The following is a 24,537-nucleotide window of genomic DNA, read 5'->3' as shown; positions in this document are numbered from 1 at the left end:
ACATGTTTGAAAGTTCATTTATTGCTCATTTATATTATCAAAATAATACAAATTTATATGACATTGATCAAAATGATTTAGAATGACAATGAAGACTAAATAATAACTTCTTTCAGGACTAAATTGTTTCTTAATATAAAACATGAGGGTTTGTCTACTACTGAAAGCATTCATGTTTCTTATTACTCAGATAAATGTACTCTAAATTGCATTTGGAGAATATCAAATTCACATGTTGTAAACAGTTAGTATTGGAGAGACATATTTGAGTAAAAACACCAAACAAAATTTAATAACACAATCTGAAGTAACGGAATTATAACAAAGTCAATGTAGGACTTTCTGTGAATAATTATTGTTTATCGGAAAATATGATGACACAACGATGGTAAGCGTTATTCTAAAATAAATATAAAGTTGGGCATTGGCTCACATAGTTTTAGGGTTCATTGAAGGAGGAGTTATCCGGAAATGGTATGTACCTCTTATGTAAGTAAATTATTAAAAAAATGACAAAATTCAACTATTTCCCAAAAGAGCAAATATTAATAAAAAAAATCATAACCCTGACCACACGAACACTTTCAAAAAACACTGATCACAGGCACACTTCAATATATAGAGTGGGGAATGGAAATAGGGAATATGTCACAGAGACAACAACCCAACAAATGAGCAGAAAATAGCCGATGTCTATAAATGGGTATTCAACGCACAGAGGGCGGACCACAGCTGGCCTTTCACTGAACATGTGTTCTAGTTAAGTGAAAAAAAATCCAAAACATATAAATGAGCTAAAATTTTAAAAAAAACATACAAGAGTAATAAAGACCAGAGGCTCGTAAATTAGGACAGACGCAAGCATGCAGCAGGGTTAAACATGTTATGTGATATCGCAACCGTCCCCGCTTCCTCTAGCCATTGTAGAAAAAAGAAACACACAGCAATACGCACAGTAAAATTCAGTTTAAAGGAAGTTGGAGTCCGAGGTCAGAATAGGTAACAAAATATACTAACCAAAATGGCATTGATGCATGTGATATGAAAGGACCAAGCAGTTACTGACATGCCAGTTCTAGACCTCAAATAAAAGTATTGAAAGATAATGTCTTCATCATATGAAAATCAAACACAATCCCTCCCGTTAGGGGTTGAGTAATATACCATCATAAAATATATGAGAAGAACATAGCCCGTATTATGCCAATATCTGTTTTTAGAATAAATGTGTTTATTTTCAAAGCAAAGACCCTATGAATGAATCAATATGTATACCGAATTATGCCATCTGTAATGACCTGGTGAATGGACAACAACGTGAAAACTTTCTAACATTTAAACTGTAGGAGGAGTGATCAGGAATATATTCATAATGGGAGGGACATACGGACGGGTGGGCAGATGAACAGAGACATGGGTATTTCACAGTGACAAATTAAACTGTTATTTAGAGACGAATTGATAAGTAGCCGAAATCCCTCACATTCCCAATATGAAGCTGTTTAACAGTTGCATTTCAATACGTTCGTTATTTCACTATTCATGCTATACATAAATCTCCTAATTTACAAGTTAACAAACTACATATAATACAACGAAAAGTTTAACCAATTAACGAATTGCAAGTAGTAATAACCTTGTATGCATAATTTGTTAGTTAGAAATAAAGAAAAAAACATAGATTTTAAAAACTACGAAATTTGGTTCGCACAAAATAAATGTTACCATACTTTATGGATAACCTAAGTATTACAATAAATAGCTTGACATTGCATAGTGCTAAATGTTAAGTAAAAAACAAACAAAATACAACACCAACGTTTTTTAGATGCTATAATTTAAAAGTCCAAAATACAGGAGGGTAAAAAACCTTCTTCTACAATGGAACGGTCTATTCCATGTCTTTCTCAAAACCAATTCCGGATGAAGACCACAGGAAGATAAATTATAACAAATGATCTATAGCTGATATGTTAAACCAGCAGAAGCAACCTTTCGGTCGTCACATCTGGTCTCGCTAAATATTAAAGAAAACTTTTTTTTTTTTAAATAACGATATACAAAAAAAAGTAGTTAATAGAAGAAATTAATATTCTAATTTTACATGTAAAATAATGAACTCAACACATACAGAAGCTTCTAAATAATATGTATATCAGTTATTAACTCTCATCTATAGTACACACAAACATGTAAATGTTAATAAGAAAACATATTGTATCACAGAAATCTCCTTGACGACAATTGAGCTAATCGTCCAATCAAATAGCACTGTGTTCAAGATGCACCATGCCAGCATGGTACAAGTTAAGGAAAACAGTTAATATCGGGTACGTGATGGTTCCACAGACACACGTCGTGGTGCTGGTTGTACTTTGCCCTTTGTACTTTTTGAGCAGCATTTTATCATCATAACCTATAAAACGATCACAAAATACAATCATCATCTACTGTTAAAAAGCAGAAATGTCTTCGATGATATTATAAACGGTTAAATGTTGAAACTTATAATAGCCAATTGACATTAATTTTAATATCCTTTTTACTTTTACAGTGTACAAGAAATTTGAAATAACTATATCTTGATTCGAAATGAGATTGTTAAGGTTAACCGACCAAATCATTGTTAGCAATTGGAATATAAAATATGCACGTAATTTTGTGTTTATGATATTTGCCATCATCAAGGCTTTCATCAACAACATTATTTAGAAGAGCCTCAATCACCATAAATCATTCAAAAAGTAATAACAAAAATACCAAACTCCGAGGAAAATTCAAAACAGAAAGTCCTGTAGCAAATGGCAAACTCAAAAGCTATAAACACATCAAATAAATGGATAGCAACTGTCATATTTTTGAATTGGTACAGACATTTCTTATGTAAAAATGGGGGATTAAACTTACCTTTAAAGGTAACTAAACCTCTCACTTGTATGTTAAAAGCAGTTGATACTTACAAGTAGTATAATGAGTCCAACACCTCCTGCTATTGCAACATACCAGTACTCTGTTAAAAATTCCTTCACTTTATCGATTATTTCTCCGTTCAGAAAGAAATTCTTCAGTTTACTGAGAGGACCTGATGGATCAACCTGCATTTAAAAAATCAAAACGGGTTATTCACAGAAATTGAAAAACATATTTTCCAGAATACCATTCACTTCTTTACTAAGAGGTCTTTGTATATCAACCTACATAAAAACAATTGCAATATATATTGTCAAAATTTAACACACAACTCGTTTGAATCAAATTACCATGCATCAGGGAATTTTGTGTATGTGTCTAATGTTCCATGTTTTACGGAAAATATACCCAACCATGATTCGTTATGACAGCTGTTATTTATACAGTTGACACTTTTGCAAAACAGAAAATAAAGTCGCATTGTTTATTAATGTATCATTATGCACCAAACAATTTTCTGAAATAAATTCAGTAAGTACCTTTGAGGTCAAAAATGTTTGAGCCTTTGATAAAAAAAAAACTATGACTTGTTTAGAGTCAATAAAATTGCTGAACCATCTTGTTTTTTAAATTTGATGGACTCGTAAAGTATATTTTGAATTATTGCATGCTCATATTAATATTGTATTGTAATTTATTGTTATTCGGAGCGGACTTCATAAGTATGGTTTACTTGTGTCCAATCCATTTCACTTTGAGTTAATAAAAACATGTTTAAAGTAAATAAATGAAAATAATATTTGATTTGGGCGGTCGAAGAGCTTTTTCCGGATCTACCTTCATCAGGAACGATCCCATCAAATCATTTGAAAGACAGGGATGAACATTTACGCAGAGACAACGAGACCTTAACATAAACAACCTTCCAAATTGATCTCTCTGTATTTAGAATCTATACTTACCTCTCTGCAAATATGAAAGACATCACAGTATCCAAGAAATTTGTTACATGGGGTTCCTGGCACAGCTTTAGTAAACGCTACATTTATGTTCGAAAGTTGATCAGCAGTTCTAAAATAAAACAAACATTTGCCATTTCAGTTCTGAATTAAAAAGGTGATACGATACTCGAACTGCGTGACTGAAAAAAAAAACATACACAACAAAACATAATAAATTAGGTTAACGTCGGTTCTTTTCGACAAGTATATTGCAATTTTCAACCAAATATATTTGAGACACAACTATAACCTTGATGAGACAATAATTCTAACACTAATCTTCACAGAATCAATATTTCATTTGGTTTAGTTAACATGTTGTGATAATGTTTTATGTTTAAGGATATTATTCATTACATACAACACTGTAATTAGTATTTTTTTTAAGATAATTCACGATACAGCTGGTTCATTTTTTTTAAATATCTTTATTTTGGTCACTTAATTCTGGATACGAAAATTGTCGTTTTTCACAGCAATCTTCTAGAGTTAAAAATAGCTAGTATGTCACAAATATGTTTAATTGTACCTTTGCGCTTTTATATTACCTTTAACTGTTATTACGATAAACATCAATATGCATTCGAAGTGTTTTTAGTTGTTCTAATGACTATGCTCATGTATTGCTTCATCTTCTATTTTATTTGTTTTTCTGGGGCTTTTGCTTTGACGTTTGCAATGGCTGTAACAATTAGAGTAGTCTTATTCAGGTCAACATATTTGTAATGTTAATGTGAAACAACCTAATACATGGTAACCCCTATTATTGGCCAAGGGATAAGAAATAAAGGAATAATTTCTATGATGTCAATAAAAGGAATTTATAAAATATTTTCTTTACGTACTTGCAAGTGTTGTCAGCTGGATCAGTACAACACAACGAGCACAGCAGTTCGTCTTTCCAGTTACCTGCTGTAGTGGGTTCACACTGGCACGATTGATATCCATGAGCTTGACAAACCTGGCCTGAACATTGCTTAAACGATAAATTTACGAAGTCGTTTGTAAATTGTGTCATATATGCGTGTATACTTACATGGGAAGTATCAGTGTTCTGTCTTTTCTACATAAGGTATTCAAACATTAAACTGTTAGTCAGAATATCAATTATAAATAAAAGTAAATGTTGGGTATACTGCAGTGAAACAAGAAGGCAGGTACAGCATAACTTATGTTCTGTGTTGTTTTAAGTTTATTTTTTTATTGAAGATATAATTTTAAATTATTAACTTACCCCAAAGTAACAAACTTTTTCATCATCACAGACAGTTCCATTAGCCGATTCTGTGGAATCTGGACAGGTCAGGCCGCCAGTTTTTCGATTTAAGGACCGTAATTGTTACAATCAGAAGTAATTCAAAGGTTTAAGCAAATAAAGTCCAATAATTAAAACAAATTTCACGATAGGGGCCTCGAAATATTTTGGGAACAACCTGAAAAAAATATATAAAGGATAATGTTTCGGAACTAGATATTTTTGCGGACATTTAAATTATTTTCTCACTTTTCACAACCCTTTTAAAAAAAACAGTTTTACGAATCTAATATTTAATTTATCAAAAAGACCTTCTTTAATGATAAATCGTCGATGCATATTATACCTCTTTTAAAACATAATTTAAAAAATGCAATACTTGATAGCGTAATTTATTGGTTCATACAAGCAAATTTTGAAGAGAAGCAAATAAGATAAGAGCAACTCTGTTTATTTGTTTGACAGGTTATATTGTTGACATTTGCTGGTAATAAAAGTGCATAGTTTTGTGTGCAAATGTTAGAAAACATGGCAATGTATATTGTATTTTGTACGAACGAAACTGCTTTACCAAACAGACATCGTCGTCTTAAACATTTTGTAAGGTTCAGGCACATTTCAAATATCTAAACCTTGTCAATCTTAAAAGCTCAAATATGACATTATAGACATTATTATTATCCCGATTCAGGTTAAAGTTTTTGGTAATGGTAGTTTAAGATGAAGTAGAATTCCGAACAACTTGAAACTTAGTACACGTGTTCCCTATCATATGATCTTTCTAATTTTAATGCCAAATAAGAGATTTTTTCCGATTTCACGGTCCTTTTTTTTCCTATATGCCAGATGGATAAATGTCAATGATCCAAGGCATATTTTAATACTGATATCTGAAACATTCAATTATATATTTTGTTTCTACAAAAGGCGCCAAACAGAAGCGTTATCGTTGGTATTCATTGTCTAAATCAAGTGCAGTTTGAAACAAGTTTTCAAAAAGTGCTAGATTTTAATATAATAACTTTTTAAAATACTTCTTCTTTCACTGAACATAAAAACTGGAGGTAAATTTTACATCACCTGACATGAAAGGAAAGACAACTAAAAGCAAACAAAATCAACAAAATACTTCATAGAAAACCAAAAACTGAGCAACACGCGTATAAACCCCGCCAAAACTGAAAGTGATCACAACCGCTTCAAAAGGGTAAGCAGATCCTTCTCCGATAGGATATTTGTAAAAGGATATTTGCAGATTGCCTCATCAAGACAGGAAGAGTTGGTCCTACAGACTTTATTATCTGATGATTGATACTTAGAACAAAGTGAGGGATTACAGCATACTCCTTCACTGGGACTGCAATGGAAAAAAGAGTCAGTCTTCATAACGCGATTTAACATATTAAAAACTCATTAAATCAGAATATAATGTATATATACTTGCACTTAAAGTTTTGAAATGGAATTGAATGAAAAATCTCGATTGTTTACGAAAACATATAACACATTGAAAAAAAGGTTCTTATAATAACATAATGCTATTATCCAACAATGAACTGTTTCCAGTAATTTAAAAAGCTTTTTAAACCAATAATAATAACCGATTTTCTGAAAGCATGTAAAATATTTCAATAGTTTCTTTCAAACCTTAGGTAATTATGCTTTTAAGAAAATTGAAGATTGACCCATTTAAGTATCTTAATAATTTTTCAATATAAATATATAATACCAAAGCAAGACTTAAAAAAAATTTTGTTCACTTTTTTTATTTTAGTATCGACCACTGATAAGTATTTTGAAATTGAAATACCCGTCTGGCAAACAAGCTTAAAATCCTTGTACCTGTAATGAGTTTAAACTATGGTTTACCTTATTTTAATGATACACTTTTTCTTATGGATGTTTTACATAATAGTCATTTTTCGATTTTAACTCGAATATGCAACACAAAGGATACTTTGAGTTTATAACAGCATATTTGTGTATTTCGGAACACTGAACTAAATGAAAATATCTAAATTGGCACACAACTTCAATACTAATGGGAATTTTGTGTCTAACAAATTAGCAGCTTAGCCAAAACAAACACTTGATCGAAAGTACAACTAGGTCGTTGTTCGAAAAGCATATTAAGTTTTTATTTCTTAGCGGTGAACCTTAATGATTCAATTTATTATATAAAACTGTATCATAAAATGCCAATACTTTCCTGAATTGCACATGTACATTTCCTATAAAATGAACTCACCTACACGTGGCCGCAGGTCTATACTGACAAGCTTGAGCCGAGTCCGGACCAGTAGCTGACAGCGTAGGATAACAACAAGGATCTGTGCAATCGTCGTCCCAGCCACAATCACAATCCTCGCCACTTTCGACTACTTTATTACCACATGTGGCTGACGCATATTCTGTAAATACAAAAATAAAATAACTTCCGCCATGTTTGGTGAATTTTCCTCGCAGACAGGAAAAAACGAACACCTCATCATACATGGTTGTTAGTTTCAATTCTCTATTAAGCATTTCTGCGAAAGACTCCAGTGATGATCCAGTATCCCAGAATGACTAGTCTACTGGCACACGTGCTGTATCATTCCTGTACTTTGGAAGGGACAAAACGAGTGTCTGGTCTTGTGATAACACAGCAATAAGCAGTTTACAGTCAGATATGTTGACATCAAAGTAAATGTTTGCTTGGAAATATAGTAAACACATCAAATGCGTTTGTAAGAGGGATATGAGACTCACAACGTATTACGAGTGAGATGACAATATGATAGAAATATTGATATGCTTAAATATAGACTGACCTTTAACAGTCTGCGTACTACGTATTTGGGTGTAGGTACAAATATAGAGAACTATGATCGTACATGTATAATTTTGACAAGATACATTATAGGATGGAACACATTCCCATTAAGGGGTATTAGTGTAAAAAAAGGTGCTGATTGACTCATAAACTGTTCATGTTAAATCGGTGGCCTATTTGTCCCCTGTGAACAATTATACTTTCATTTTATTCATTTGAATAATTCTTACCCACGAAACATCCATTAGCTGTATCGCGTCCTCTTGATTCAACCATTGGTGCCATAGAAGATATACTACATGACGAGAATAGAACATTATTAGATTTAGTTCCAGCAGTAGCTTGGGCGAACATAATATAGTTACCACTACTCCCGCCAGGTGCACATGTTAGATTAGAGGACTCATCATGCTGAAATACAGATGAATGTCTATCGATAAAAAAAGACAAAGCAGTTGAAGGCAGATTCTTACATCTTGGTTTATTTTATTACAAATTAAAGTAGTAACAGTTTCAATTTTGATACACCAGATCCTCTTTTCGATAAATTATGTCTCTTGATGAACGTTAATAATGCATGGATACAGGTGGTCCCCTCTATGTGGTAAATGACGTCATAATTGACGATTTTTTTTCCGGTGACGGACAAACTCCAAAGTGATCTATTGGGTACGAACAATGAAATTACTCATAATACGTAAGATGCGACACACAACAGAAGAAGATACTTAAAAATAACTGATTATGCAGGAGATAACTAACAAAAAAAATAATATTTAAACATAGTTACCAATGATCCAAAATTATGACCAATCTCATGTGCAAACGTGACGTATGATACAGCTGTAGTAACATCATTTCCATAATTAATATCTGTCACTATACCAGTGTTTAGACTAAGACGCCCATCGGTGTAAAGCTGAAAGGAATAATTGCTATTGTAAAAAACATATCGTGACAAAAATCAATTATAACGTAGGTCGTACAATCAATTATCGTAATTTCAAATAAAAAAAAATTGATAAATTCAAATTTGATATCAATCACAAAATTTCACCCTCTGACGTCTACAAAAAAATTGTTGTTGCCAATGGCGTAACATATAAAGCGTAAAAAATACATAATTCTTTGTACAATCTGTTGAATATTCATCAAAAATAATAACCCAATAATGTAATACTAAAACATGTTAAAGTCCTCACCGGACAACAAAGATAATTCGCCCATAGACTTATCATAACATAAGGTGACGGATACAAGAAAAATTAATAAACAAAACTAAATTTACTTTTATTTAAAAAAGACTTGCTTCATTCACTTATTTTCAACAGTACATTAATACGTAGTACACCCAAGTTAAAGTAGTGAAAGACTAATGATTCCATTACGAATAAAAATGCTGCACTATTTCTCGAATGAATAGTTTATAACTTATTTCAAAAGGAAGCTCATTATAATCGTCATAATTTTAGAAATGAACAATTGACATTGAAGACATTTTAAAAACTTGCAAATATTGATGGAATACAGCATTTGCACAGGGAAACTTATGTTAATACACTTCCCTCAATTACTAACCAAAACTATCGAATACCTCTAACTAACGAATCTGACAGTTTATCTCGAACTAAAGACTCATATCGTATCTCTCGAACTAACGAGTCCTATCTTTTACCTCGAACTGACATATCTCATCATATACCTCGAACAAACAAATCGTTCAGTATAAATCAAACTAACGAATCTGACTTTTTACCGCGAACTAACGACGCTAACCTCATAGCTAGACCTAGGGAATTTTAATATATACATCGAACAAAAATATTTTATAGTATATCTCGAATTAACGAATCTTACAGTATAATTTAATCAAATGAATCTTACCGTATACCTCGAACAGAGTCCACCAGACGTTCCTGGCTCCGCTGTCCAGGCAAGACCAAGAATACCATTATCGAAGTCTCTATGTGTAAAAATGTAAGATAAGCAAAACTGGTCATGGTTTTCTTCTGAATGGAGAAAGAGCATTGAATTCACGCCGTGATTGCCAGAATATTTATATTCAGACGCTGAAGGATCGTCATGAATTTTTATTCGTTTAATTGAAAACCCTATACTATCTGGTGAAGTGTCACTATCAAAATCTGTAAAAAGAAAGAATTTAAAGCACAAGTAGTAAAACTAAAGCCTATGTGTGATATGTCTTACTTAATACATTTATTATTGAAAATTTAGTCTGTTAATTCATTGAACGTATGAATGAATAAAAAATAGAATACAGATATCGGGTATGTTTAGCTAACAACAGAAAAAACAGGAAAATGTTGCAGTTCTTCTGATTGCTTATAATTCAGTTCTACGTTGAGTAAATGATTTTTTTAGAACGCTGATGACGTTACCTCAAAAATGACAAAAGTATGTCCATGAGTTGATAGACAAAAAACTCGTAATTGGCATTATTTCTTGAGATCTTGTACTTACCAACAGCATTAAAAATGGAATTAACTGCCATCACGTGATTATTTATGTTAGCTATCACGTCATCTGTCACATTGTTATATCTAAAGAAAAGTGTATGATCAACTTGAATATATAGTTCACATATCTTTTTCTTAGGATCCACCGCTCTTCGATATCTTCTGTGTTTGTCGGTTAATCCAGATGTATATCGAAGTTTGAAATCATCCATACTGTCATGCGTATTTATGTTATCTTTTACTTCCGGTTTTAGCTGTTTATTTTTTACGTTCAAGCCACAAAAATGTGATTCTGTAGGTACATTTACATCTTTAATATTATAAATAACTGTATGGATATCTTCATCTTTTATATTATGACGAGATGCTTTTTCAATAACAAATGAGTCCTTATGAAGCTGAATTTGACCTTCAAAATGTCCAGTTTTCGTTACTGTTCCAAATACATGTGACTTTTCGCCTAAAGAGAGAAAAGAATTTTAAATCAGGTTTTTCACATCATTTCAATCATGACTTTGTGTTCAAATTATTAAAGCAACAAGGACATATAACATGTAATAAAGCTATGATAAACATTACTACGGAGCATTTGTAGAATTGATAATTATCAATAGGTCCAAATACCAGAAACGAAATTGTACACGATTCCGCACCATATTTGACAATAATGAGCAACACAGTGGGTTTCACATGATAAGAAGAATAGTCTTTACAGTTTCTAAATAATTTTTAGATCAATCCCAGTTTTTTATATTGAGTTTGTGTTGCTCAGTCAGTCATGGGTTTTCTATGCCATGTTTATATATTATATTTAATCAAAGCGCGCCGCAGGTCAACAGACTAAAAGAGGCTACTGATATTCTGTTTCCCTACTGAATGGAGAATGTATGATGGCATTACTAAGGTGGGAATAGAAACTATTAAACTTTTACATTCCCAATGTATACAAAATCATTCACAAACAAAAGCACCAGCTTTCTACCTTCCCTGTATATACAAAAACATATGTTCCTAACAATAGAGTCTACATTCGCCTTTCATTGTATAATGAAAATGCAATGTATATGACGTCGGTGCATAGCAGCTATACTTACCTTCAATTTTTCCTGTATACGCAGAATCAAAGTCATACGTCACCGGGCCTTTGCTGTTCTCTATGATGATATTGTTATGAAATATATTTGCATCTCTTTTCAGTTTTACAGACCATTTCCTGAAAGGAAATATACTTTTATTAATCTGAAAATCAATCAACATAATTCTTCGACAATGTACAGACCTTATAAAACTTAAACTGACCTATTGTCCGTGCAATCATCATTCCTAGTTTATTCACTGTACGTGCAATCATCGTTAATCATTCCGTGTGTTTTCCATTTTACGTACACTCAACTTTCCATATCGTGAATTGTGTAAAGTGCACTCATTTTGTGTTCATCTTCAATCGTGTAATGTACACTCCATATGAGATACACTCCATGTGAGATGCACTTCATGTGAGATACACTCCATGTGAGATGCACTCCATGTGAGATGCACTCCATGTGAGATACACTCCATGTGAGATACACTCCATGTGAGATGCACTTCATGTGCGATACACTCCATATGACATACACTCCATGTGAGATGCACTTCATGTGAGATACACTCCATGTGAGATGCACTTCATGTGAGATACACTCCGTGTGAGATACACTCCATGTGAGATACACTCTATTTGAGATACACTTCATGTGAGATACACTCCTTGTGAGATACACTCCATGTGAGATAATACTAAATCAGGTGATAATTATTCATTGTGTTTCTAGTTTATTTACTATCAGTATTATTATATAGTCATAACCACGTACTAATATGAAGACATCTTTAACTACGAGATATTCTTAGAGTATCAATTTTTACATACTTGTTATATGGATATAAAAATGGGTTAGCTATATTGTGTTAACACTATCCATGTATCTGGTTGTGCCTACAATTTTTTTTAGTTGTTTCGAATTTGTTGTTTTGAACAGGCAAATCTCTGTAGATTCACTACCCATCAACGAACAAAAGATGCCGACGTGTGCCGAATGGAGTTAATTAAACATACCTTGAGAAAGCTTCAAACTGAAGATGAACTAATTCTTCTGTAGACCTTTTTGTTCGATGTTGATGATGGAGTGACTCTCTGTCATAATGGACGGCTTCTAGATATGATACACTAGACGTGTGCAGGTGTCCTGAAGTTTACAATAAATATGTTAGCAACCTGTTGTTCAAATGTTGTCGTTTGTTCATGTGGTTAATAAATGTTTCTCGTTTTTGATATAGATTAGACTGTTGGTTTTCCTGTTTGAATTGATTTACAATATATTAATTTCGGGAACTTTTATAGCTTGCTGTTTGGTGTGACCCCAGGCTCCGTGTTGAAATCTGTACTTTGACCTATAATTGTTTACTTTTTATATTATGACTTGGATGAAAAGTTTGCTCAATGGCACTCATACCACAACTTCTTATTTCTATGAATACATTCTTAAAGGTTCAGCATGTTTAACGGTTCTTACAGAAAATTAAATGAGAACAGATCTAGAGCATTCTCCTACCATTCTCCGTTTTTTAACTCATTGTAAATTTTGAGTCCGCATCATATTTTTCATTAGTTAGGTATGGGTTCCTTTTTTCAGTTTAGAGAAGAAGTATGTCGCATCTTACACGAAAACATTCGTGTAAAATACAGGGGCGGATCCAGTCAGCTCTAAAAGGGGGTCACTTGAGAATAAAAGGGAGGGGGTCCAACCATATGTCCCTATTCAAAAGTATTAATCGTAAAAAGGGCGACACCATATATTTATTGTATAACATACAAAAAAAGACAATATGAAAGAAATAGGGAATAATGAAAAATTGCCTAAAATACAAAAATAATTGTGTACTAAAGCTAAGGTTTCAAACGTTGATCTTATAAGATAATCTGACTTTGATAAAGTTTTTTTTACGTCAAAGCTATAATGAGACAAATGAACCGGTTTATTTCATTTGTTTTATACACGACCTTTCATGAGGCCTTTACCAACAGTGAGACTGTTTGTAGACAATATTGTCGTATATAGGACTATTTTCTCACACCAAATTAAGACATGTGGGCACATTTATTTTAAAGTATGGAAATGGAGTTCCACCCTAATAATGCAATGTTCAAATAAAATTGAGAAAGGAAATTCGGAATGTGTCAAAGCGACAACAACCGGACCATAGAGCAGACAACAGGCGAATGCCACCAATGGGTCTTCAATGTAGCGAGAATCTCCCGCACCCGGAGGCGTCCTTCAGCTTGCCCGTTAAAAAATATGTATACTAGTTCAGTGATAATGGACGTCATACTAAACTCCGAGTTATACACAAGAAACTAAAATTAAAAATCATACAAGACTAGCAAAGGCCAGAGGCTCCTGACTTGGGACAGGCGCAAAATTGCAGCGGGGTTAAACATGTGTATGAGATCTCAACCCTCCCTCTATACCTCTAGCCAATTTAGAAAGGTAAACGCATAACAATACGCACATTAAAATTCAGTTATATAGGACCATTTTCTATTAAACGACGGAAATGTTCTATCAAAGAACGTAAACATCCGCCGCCAATTAAGTAGATCACCGTATATAAATTTAAATTAAAACGATATGAAAACAATATTTTAATCATGGCCCCAATTGTAATCACGAAAATTATTTGCAACCCCAAGTATATAACCATGCACATCCGTCCAAACAAACAGGATCCACAAGTGATCAACTAAACATGCATTTCAATATCTCCATTAACACTTCTAAAATAATATTTTTTTGAAAAGAGTTCAATTAACAAAATTCTATTTACAATATTCTATTTCCTCTGAGGAAGGGAAATTTACCAGCATAAATATTCTACCATTGATTTCGAATCCCCTTTTTGATTCGTTTCCGACGTTATGAAATAATGATTGATTTCGTTTGCTATTTAAGTTTGTTTTTTATTGATAGGTGCTGCCATTATGTTGTTACACATGCACATTCAATATTCAAGAATAAATCATTTATTTAGATAAATTTTACTTTTCCTATCCCGAACGATCTTCATTGTCGGATTATTCAATGGATTAACGGCAAAGTAACATTTATGAATTTGTTATTTTCAGAATAATGGCTTAGACGTGTCAACGGTTGAAAAGGGGACAAGAAAAACGCTTTTAGAATCAAAACAGTGCATAAGGTGCTATCGAATTTTCATTGTAAGTGCCTTGATACATGCATCCATTTACTTGCCAATAATTTTGTTTAGTTGTTTTTTCTTGTTTTCGATTTACTTTTAGCATCTTTTGTTTTACATTGTTCGTTATTTAAATGCATATCTTCCACCTAAATGTATTTACTTGCCAATAAACTTGTTTTGGGCTAATTAAGTAAATTACCATTTTTTAGGGAGTTCTTTTTCTTCTTCTCTATTTACTTTTAGTATCTTTTGTTTTACTTTGTTAGTTTTTCACTATTAACACATTTATTGTCCTTCTACCATACATTTACTTGCCAATAAATTTGATTTGGGCTAATTAAATACATTTTTTTTAAATTACTATATGAGGGGGATTTTTTTTCTTGTTTTTTTGGTTAACTTTTATTATCTTTTGTTTGGATTTGTTTGTAATTCTTCTTGTTTGTCATTTACGTGTCCATCTTTCATCCATTTACCTGCCAGTATGATCTTCGCAAGCACATTTATAAAAATCAGTTTTTTTCAGATTTTCTTTCCTTTTTTTTCGATTTATTTTAGAATCTTTTGATTTACTTTGTTCAATTGAAACAATGTAACTTTTTTATGTCCCGACTAAATATTGTATCAGAAGATGGATTAGTTTTCTTATTAGTGCGCATGCGTTCGCCCGTTACCTCGTCTCTGTCAGATTTTCCTATGCGGTGAAGGTAATTTAGCTTGAAGACCATATTTACGCATGCATTGTGACAAAATTCTTCCATGATTTACAGATCTATAAATACTATATAGGGATTGGGTCCGTTTTACCTTTCCTTGGTTATTACTTCGGATCTACGTTCGATACAAGTGTTTATTTCAAAGTGATTTAGTCAAGCGAATGGAATCCTAGGTTTCCTTCAAATGTGAAACTATATTCATGTTGTGAGTGCATTGGTCCAGTTTAAACATATTTTACATTTAGAAACGATGTGATTAATCAAAAAATAAACTTATCTTTTGCATGGCATTTAAATGTCAAAATTACATCAGCCTTATAAACATATAAATACTCAAGTCATTTGATAATAAAAATCTTTAATATTTTAAGTAATGTTTCAATTTCAAGGTCCAACATATGGTTTTATCATGCGTCCTATTTTGCTACTATCTGATATGATTATTGATTACACTAGAATGGAAGATAGATAAGGTAAAAAGGTAACAGGTCAATATTCCGTTCGGCAATCCTCGGTAGAATCCGCTACTCTCCTTCTATCAGGGTACGGAATCGACCGAGTTGAGACGAATGGTGAATATACTATTGGTATCGGTATCGGACTCGACCCGGAACTTCTTAATCATTGGCAATATTAATTACGTGGAAACAAATGGGTCTGGAGTGGTGTAATTTTTAATCAACATCATTGTACTAATTAGTTATATAAAAAGTTGAATTCTTTGATTCATCGTTTTTACGTGATGACGGCTGGCAAATTGGACCTCGGTATTTGAGTATTATAGATATTTGTTGAAAAGGATGCACTCTGCATGGATTTCATAAGGTTTTCATAAATGGCTAGTTAAACTATATATGCAATAAGAATATGAACAGAAAGTATGGGTTGAAAAGGGGGAGATATTGGTACTTCATGGATAAAACTAGAGGATGCCGAATTTCTGGCAAAAGGTCAAAAACAAGAGTATCGAACATCCTTAAGCAGACGAGACAAATCCGTATAATATGTGAAGTAATATAGTTCTTTAAAAATTAAACAATTAATAACTTGACAGTGACTATGTGTTTCTTATCACCATTGAATGATGTGTATTTTAAAGGGAACTTCGAAACCACGAAATATATCGGCTGCATCCTCCATAAAAATAGATAAGATAGAGAAAAGTGAAGATAATTTTAAACATAGATCTTTTAAAAAATTATATTTACAATCAATATGTGGAATAAATGAATGATTTTATCTTTTTCCAAATGTAAGTGGCTTTTTAGAATAATGATTTCTTTAAGTAGTATATTTACAGCTCCGGAAGAATGAACCGCTGTTTTATGTTTAATGCCAGAAACAAGAATCAATAATTATAAAGCCTTACATATGTTTTTATTATTATTTTTGCAAAGAGTTCATTTCTATGTAGGACACGTGGAAACATTGAATATTGAAAAAAAAAAATTACCGTCTTCGGAGGGGTTATAAAAAAATCCATACTAAATGTGCTAGATCTATGTGTAAATATCCGTTTTTTGAGAGCTTAACCTTATTTCACAGAAAAACGATCAAAAGGCAAACAAGTTCACAAAACCTTTAACGAAAAACTACAAATTGGGAAACACGAAACCTATCATACATACAACTTGGTAAGATCAATTGATTCAGTTCGGAAAGTGGTTTCTTCTCCAGAAACCGTTTTATATTAAATTTGAAAAATCTACTTCAAGATGAAAATAAAAGAAATAAATAGAACAAACGAGACAGGAATAAGCTCAAAGTCGTAACCAAAGAGATAACTGCACTAAACTCCAATCAGGTGAACCGACAAAGGAGTCAGTCATGTCAACTGATAAGCAAATAATATAATAATGTTAACAAACAAGACAGAAATTCTTACAAGCCAGAAAAGTATATTGACAAACATGACGGTTAAAACACATGGCAAACAGTACAGGAATACTGACAAACACGACAAGTGTATTGACAAACAAAACAATTATATCGATAGACTAGACAGAAATACTGATAAACAAGACAAGTGTATTGACAAAAAGACAAGTGTAATGACAAACAAAACAAGTAAATCGACAGACAAGAATAAATAATGCTAAATAAGACAAGTGTATTGACAAAAAGACAAGTGTGTTGACAAACAAAACAAGTATATCGACGGACAAGAAGGAATACTGACAAATTAGTAGACAGGTAAGTATACTGACAAACATTAATAAACATATATTTATACTGACAGAAAGAAGGCATGTGTATTTGTAAACAAAAAGAGACATACGATCGGACTTACAAACAGCACACACGTGTAGTGACAATAAACAGTTGCGAGAATTGACAAACAATGAACAACAAAATATAACAAGAGATACTCAAAACCAGGAACAGGAATGGTTATCGTAGCCTGTATTTCTAACCTAATGGTTTCTGCAGAATGTGCATTTTACGACACCCCACCCCCATTCTAATATTATTTATTATTTTTGTATTAATGATACGCTTTTAACTGTCATGTTTGCTGATAAAGGTAAATAGCTTTAAAATGTTTAATAAATAATGGTTGAGAAACATTAATAATATGTTTCACTCTTCAATTTAAATACAAATCGCCGGTTCTTTAGAAAAATTTTGTTAATTGGTTTTTCAATTCATCGATCATATATCTTATTATTAAACAAAGATAAAAGTCAATCAATTATTCATTGTAATGTTAATATGTATATAAGTTATAATTCATATTTTTAATCACTTGCTTATGAAAGTTTCCAAGGGAAATAAAGTGCTTTTAAAATATTGATCTGGTGTTGACATACTGTACTGTGTTCAAACTAGATCAAGACAAGATCCAAAGACACAAATTGAAAACAACTGTCATATACCTAACTTGGTACATGCATTTTCTTAAGACAATGGTAGGTTAAGCCAGCTTGGTATTATATGTTGTACAATTTACGTCTCGGGTTCAAAACAGCTATAACAGGACAGATACAGAAAAAGCCAGTTGATAACACTAAAAATACGTATTCATCTGAGTTCATTCAAAACATTTTGTTTACATAAAGAACAGTTAGTTTGAAAATACGTCACATTAATAGTTAGCCGGGCTCTTGTTTTCTTTTAAACGAACCAACGCTTATCCATTGTGTCTCTTTTACATGGAATTTCCGTTACAATATTATATTGATGCCAAGACATTATCATCCGATTTTATGGTATATAGTTAGTATTCCTTTGACAAAACATTCGTCGTTTCAATTCATCGAATTAACAAAATAAAATGCATAATCATTGTAAAGCTGGTGTTATCTGTGACAAGTTATCGCCATGGTTACAAAAATACAAACATAAAAAGTCAGAAGGGAGTAATATTACTTATTGATGTTCTTGTTTAAAAACAAATTGTCGTATGCGGTTTTATTTTTCATTTCAAAATGCATTAATATTACATTTTATATGTGTAGGATGAAATAGGAATTCTTTATAAAATCGAATTATTATTTATTCAGACATGTGTTGTTACTACATTAAGGATGTTCGCTTGTCATGGTTTGGAAATTTTGTCATGTTTTCGGAATCATCTAGTTTTATCCATTCGAATGCCTTAAAAAATTGGCCCCTTGACCCCCATTTTTCTTTTTATAAATCTTTTACATGTATAATTATAAGACATTTGTAAAACCTTATAAAATCTTTGTTATATTCTAATGGTTTTTGAGAACTTTAACTTAAAAATGTTATAGCTATGAAAAATCAAGATAGACAATTTTCCCGCCAAATTTTATTGGCTTATATCTCGAAAACAAGCAAATAGAGAGAGAGCGAGATCTTCAAATTACTATTTTATTCTTGTTTTTTTTTAAATGAGAGAGAGAGATATATATCACTTAATATTACTATTTCATTCTTGTTGTTTTGACACGTCATGCGCATTTAATTCGTGTTAATACTTGAGAAATATAAATGTATTAAAATATTTGAAAAAGCCCTGTAAACAAAACAGAAACAGTATAAAAAAGATATTCAGAATAATTAAGCGGCATAACTTTTCGGTATTATAAGTTTATATGGTAACAGTGGCGTTGACGGTTACACAACCTTTACCGTGTAATCCATATAAATAATTTTCAGTTTCATTGTGCAATGTTTGTTATATTTTATCAATTTCAAGTTTACATTTAAAAATTCAACGAAAATAGTTAAATAATGGTTAGTTTAATTTAAATACGTTATTTAAGGTTATGAAAATATTAGGAATTGATTTGGATGAAATTATTATTTACAAGAAAACTTTAATGCAAAATATTCTTTGTATATTGTTTTTTTTTAATGATTAGCACATAGTAGTTTACTTTAACAAACATGCAATTGGACTCGGGTGGATGTAAAATTGCATGGATTTACGTCTCTTGTAATTATTATTACATTCTGTTCGGAACGAGAAACAATTAACAATTGTATAATGTCGGTCATGAAAGGCAAAAAGTCGTCCTTGAGAAAAGGCGGGAAATTTAGACTGCCACTGGAAACAAGGGAATGTTGAACTGCCATCAAAAGAACCTGACAATTTTTTGATTTAATTGTGCTTTTCTCCGATTAAAATATCAGGATAATTGGAAATAGGTTTCTTAAATTGCTTTTAGTGAAATTTTATGGTGTCAGTTTTAAAAATAACTCTAATACAAATGTTCATCAAATTTCACACTCAGTTGAAGGTCTTCTTGTATTTCTTTCTTTCATGCAAGGCTTGACGCACTGTCAAAAGAATATCACAAGAGTCAGTGAGTCTGGTTGGGGTTAACAGAATAGAGAATGTGGAGAAAAGGTGCAAAATAAGGGCAAAAAACAAATACAAAATAAAAAGATTCAACATTCTTAATTTCTCAAACACCATAAAGTTACAATGGTACAAAGAAGTTCATCAAAAGTTATATAACATAACATAAACACACATGACAAGATGAGATGAAAATATAATATAAAGTATATTAAAAATAAACAGTAGTAGCAAAGAGTGGTGATTAACCAGGAAGACCACAAAAGACCCTGGCCCTTATAATTATGATCTATTTCTGGTCCTGAGGAATGTCATTATCCCCGTACCTCTTTCTTTTAATTTAAGGAAGTTGGCTACTCTGTTTCAAAATAACAAGCTTTTTAAAAGACTATTAAAAATTGATAGTATTTAAATAAAGTAACTAACAAAGTAGAAAATAATGATGGGTCTGTGTGCTTGTTTTCGAGATATGAGCGATTGAAAATTTGGCGGGAAATAATTCTCTCTAGACTTTTTTTACATTTAACATTTGCACCTTTTTCCTTTCAAAAGTTATGAAAAAATAACAAGAATTCTATAGGATTTTCAAATGTGGCTTATTAAACTATATGTAATTAAATTATGAAATGAAAAGTAGGGGTTAGCGGGGAAAATTTGTTAATGCCACTACATGGATAAAACCAGAGAATTCCGAACATCTGGTAAAAATTCAAAAACAACAGGAGCGAACATCCTTAAATTGTGTTTTAAGTATCATATATATTCAGTAATCTAAATCCTTGGTAAGAAAAAAGACTATTTTATATGTTTTGTTTTTTTTTTTATATATATATGTTACATACTTCGACCTGAAATAAGGAAAACATTGGCTTGTAGCCTGTCACTTCTTTCATGTTGTAAAGTAGCAGTCTTTGGAGATACTATATCCGATTAGAAAGTGAGGGGAAAGTAGGATTTTAATGAGTTACTTTTAATTTGATTTTATTGTAAATGCTTGAAACAAAATATCTATGAGACGACCTAAGTTTAAGCTAAAATGCACGTTGTAAAAGGACGTTAGTCTTTCGGATTTCAAAATATATATAGCGCTAACGAGACGAATAATATTTCGAAAAAAATGTTTATTCACCGTGTTTCGTGAAATCGGTAAAAAGATTAACGTGCAAGACATTGTTCGTTTATCTTGAAATGGCAATTTTATTTCGCGTTCTTCCGTGCAGATATCCTCCCCCCTTTTTTTACGCCCCTCAACAATGAACATATGTTACCAAGTGCACCAGCCAAGTTAAAATATACTAGTCAACAAAAGAAACGATACAAGACTTTGAAATACAATTTATCAAAAAGTATTAAATATAAAACAAAATGAAATACACTATTTTAAAAAGCTATCATTTGCAATGTATGCACATGTGATAATGAAAATCAAAACTTGTCGGTAAGAATCTAAATTCCCTGTAAACGACTATAGGGTGCAAATAAGTTTTGCGGAAAGTTGAATAAAAAATCGACACGTAATTTTCTAAGTACTAAATAAAATTTCAACTTTGTTTAAAAATATTCAATATGCTAATCAAGTTGTGTTTCATGTTGTAACTAATGGGTTGAAATATTGTTTTTTCAAATTTTTGGGAAAAAAAGTGTTTTTTTGAAATCTCAAAAAATGCAAAAAAAAAAAATATTTTTGTCTCAAATCAATGCTTTGGATATGAAAACAACACACAGTAAATTTGGAACATTTCGGATTAGTTTTAAGATTGTGACCGCTTTTTGAATATCACTTTACACATACTGTCTATGGTAAATCAGTTAATGTATACATTTTAACGATTTCTCGTGGGGCCGAACTTTGGTAAACAAATAAACGAAGAAACTGTATGATTTTTAAAAACAAATTGATGGCAAACATTGTCTTTACCTTTAAATGAGAGGTTGGCATCATTAGTTGAAACTTCTGTTAAATTGTCGTTTAATGTAAATTTTGTAAAAATCAAAAAAAATCGTCAAAAAAAATCACGAAAGCAAAAAAATATTTTTTTTAAACGGATTTATATTTCCATAATGATTAAGTAGTACTACCTTCTATATTGGTCCTATAAACGGAAAACTTTATCTTAAATTTGAAAAAAAAGTCTTGTATCGTTTCTTTTGTTGACTAGTATATTTGGGATGCATTATGCAATATATTATCGAATCTGCAAAGTGAAAAGATGTTTCAATTCCAGGGAAAGGTATAAATAGTTCGAACTTACGGTTAAATAATAAAATTTCTATTTAGCAGCTTACGTTCAAATTTTATATAAATATTAAAGTCAAATTAACGGTTCTTATAATTATATGGATGTATGGTACTATTATATTCAATCTAAAGGATTTGTCTGTATGTATCATTTTAGTTGGTTAAGACTATTTGTAGTTCAAAATATGCCTGCTTAAATCAAACATATATTTTCGATTCTCGTTGTTTTTTTTTTTATTTAGATTACTCCATTTATTTTTCTGTTTGGATTGTGTTGCACTAGTCATCGTGGGACCTTCTATAGCTTGATGTTCGGTGTGAGCAAAGTTTCTGTGTTGACGGCCGTACTTTGACCTACAATTGAGAGTTGTCTCATTGGCACTCATACAACCTTTTTTATTTCTATATATACTAACCGTAGACCAGTGGAATCAGAAAGTGACAAAACAGCAAACAAACTGGTCCAATGTCCACCATTTTTAAATATTATACCTTTGTACACACCATATAAAAATAATTCTGGTAACATCTGTCAGTTTCGTTGTGCTAATCATAATTAATTGCCTTATTAGATTAGTTAGATTTGTACAAACACAACAAGTCAAGTTTTAGCCAGTGTGTCGGCTAACTTTGTTTCTTTAAAACTTTACGGATGCTCTGCTTGTGCTCTGACTCGAAAATGTCTAAGTTTGTTCATTGGAACTTCTTGGTGAATGCACTATACTTATCTCAGTTCTTCATATCCAATAACAAAGAAATAAAAATATATCATTGTTTTTATTGTCCAGACTATTGCACACAACTATAGTGTTTCATTTCAATTGAATACAAAACATGAAACAGAAATGATGGTACTCAAAATATTAATTGCATTCGTCTTTTCAAATATTCATCGCCACTTATAATTATGTCAGATCATTTATTTGTCTTCCCAAAGTCAACTTAAATCCATCTTCCATATTTACGATATATTGAATAAAACTTTGACCGACATAAAGCATAGATAATATGTTCATCCAACCTTCTGCTTTGTCACACTTTAATTACAATATGTAACTAAATATATAGAACATGTAAAACTCCATTATAATTTAAATGTTATTCTATAGATGTTGTCAATATAAGCATCTACCTATGATTAGAAATGTCAATTTTTACCTGTAAAGGTAGACAAGGTATCGATCTCTAATTAAAGTCTCAGGTAGCCATGATGTTACATCTTTTGCATCAATCAGCAGCAAATATTGGTAATTGATACATTTGTTAATACAAGGGTACTTTAGATTATAATGGCCAGGGATGTGTTTAGATCTTACTAGGAGGTTAATATTGAATATAGCCTCGCTGGAGTGTTGGCCCTTTGTGTGACATTACTGAACAGCATATCTTGTACATATAATGGCCAGGGATGTGTTTAAGATCTTACTAGGGGGTTAATGTTGGAATATCGCCTCGCTGGAGTGTTGGCCCTTTGTGTAACATTACTGAACAGCATATCTTGTACATATAATGGTCAGGGATGTGTTTAAGATCTTACTAGGGGGTTAATATAGAGTATCGCCTCGCTGGAGTGTTGGCCCTTTGTGTGACATTACTGAACAGCATATCTTGTACATATAATGGCCAGGGATGTGTTTAAGATCTTACTAGGGGGTTAATATTGAGTATCGCCTCGCTGGAGTATTGGCTCTTTGTGTGATATTACTGAACAGAATATCGTGTACATATAATGGCCAGGAATGTGTTTAAGATCTTACTAGGAGGTTAATATTGAGTATTGCTTTGCTAGAGTATTAACCCTACTTAGCAGACCGTCTTCCTGACAGCGGACTCGGATTTTTTTCAAACTGAGTTTTGCTGTGCGTATTGTTATGCGTTTCTTTATTCTACATTGGCAAGAAGTGTAGGGGGAGGGTTGAGAACTCACAAAACATATTTAACCCTGCCACCCGTCCGTAGTCAGGAGCCTCTCGCCCTTGTTAGTCTTGTATGTTTTAAATTTAAGTTCATTTATATGTTTTGGAAATTAGTGTGACGTCCATTTTTTACTGAATAAGTACACAGTCAACTAAGTTAGGGGCTAGCTTAGGACCATCACCGGGTGTGGGATTTTT

The 24,537-nt window shown here is 31.9% G+C and overlaps 1 protein-coding gene across 1 annotated transcript; it reads right to left on the bottom strand.

Annotated features, from left to right (window-relative positions):
- On the bottom strand, window positions 1-23,172 carry LOC143052470 (disintegrin and metalloproteinase domain-containing protein 10-like). Its single transcript, XM_076225516.1, has 14 exons — window positions 22,840-23,172; window positions 12,557-12,686; window positions 11,553-11,671; window positions 10,463-10,918; window positions 9,866-10,125; window positions 8,772-8,900; window positions 8,212-8,392; window positions 7,415-7,577; window positions 6,416-6,523; window positions 5,146-5,224; window positions 4,757-4,887; window positions 3,873-3,981; window positions 2,961-3,095; window positions 1-2,416 (listed from the first exon to the last, which is right to left on the bottom strand). The coding sequence occupies exons 1-14, from the start codon at window positions 22,898-22,900 to the stop codon at window positions 2,321-2,323; spliced, it is 2,157 nt and encodes a 718-aa protein (XP_076081631.1). The 5' UTR covers window positions 22,901-23,172; the 3' UTR covers window positions 1-2,320.
- Window positions 23,173-24,537: the final 1,365 nt, after the last annotated feature.

The sequence above is a fragment of the Mytilus galloprovincialis genome, chromosome 11, assembly GCF_965363235.1.
Source record: "Mytilus galloprovincialis chromosome 11, xbMytGall1.hap1.1, whole genome shotgun sequence".
Classification (NCBI taxonomy): domain Eukaryota; kingdom Metazoa; phylum Mollusca; class Bivalvia; order Mytilida; family Mytilidae; genus Mytilus; species Mytilus galloprovincialis.
The sequence above is the reverse complement of the archived record's forward strand: the minus strand, read 5'-3'. Positions and strand labels throughout refer to the sequence as shown.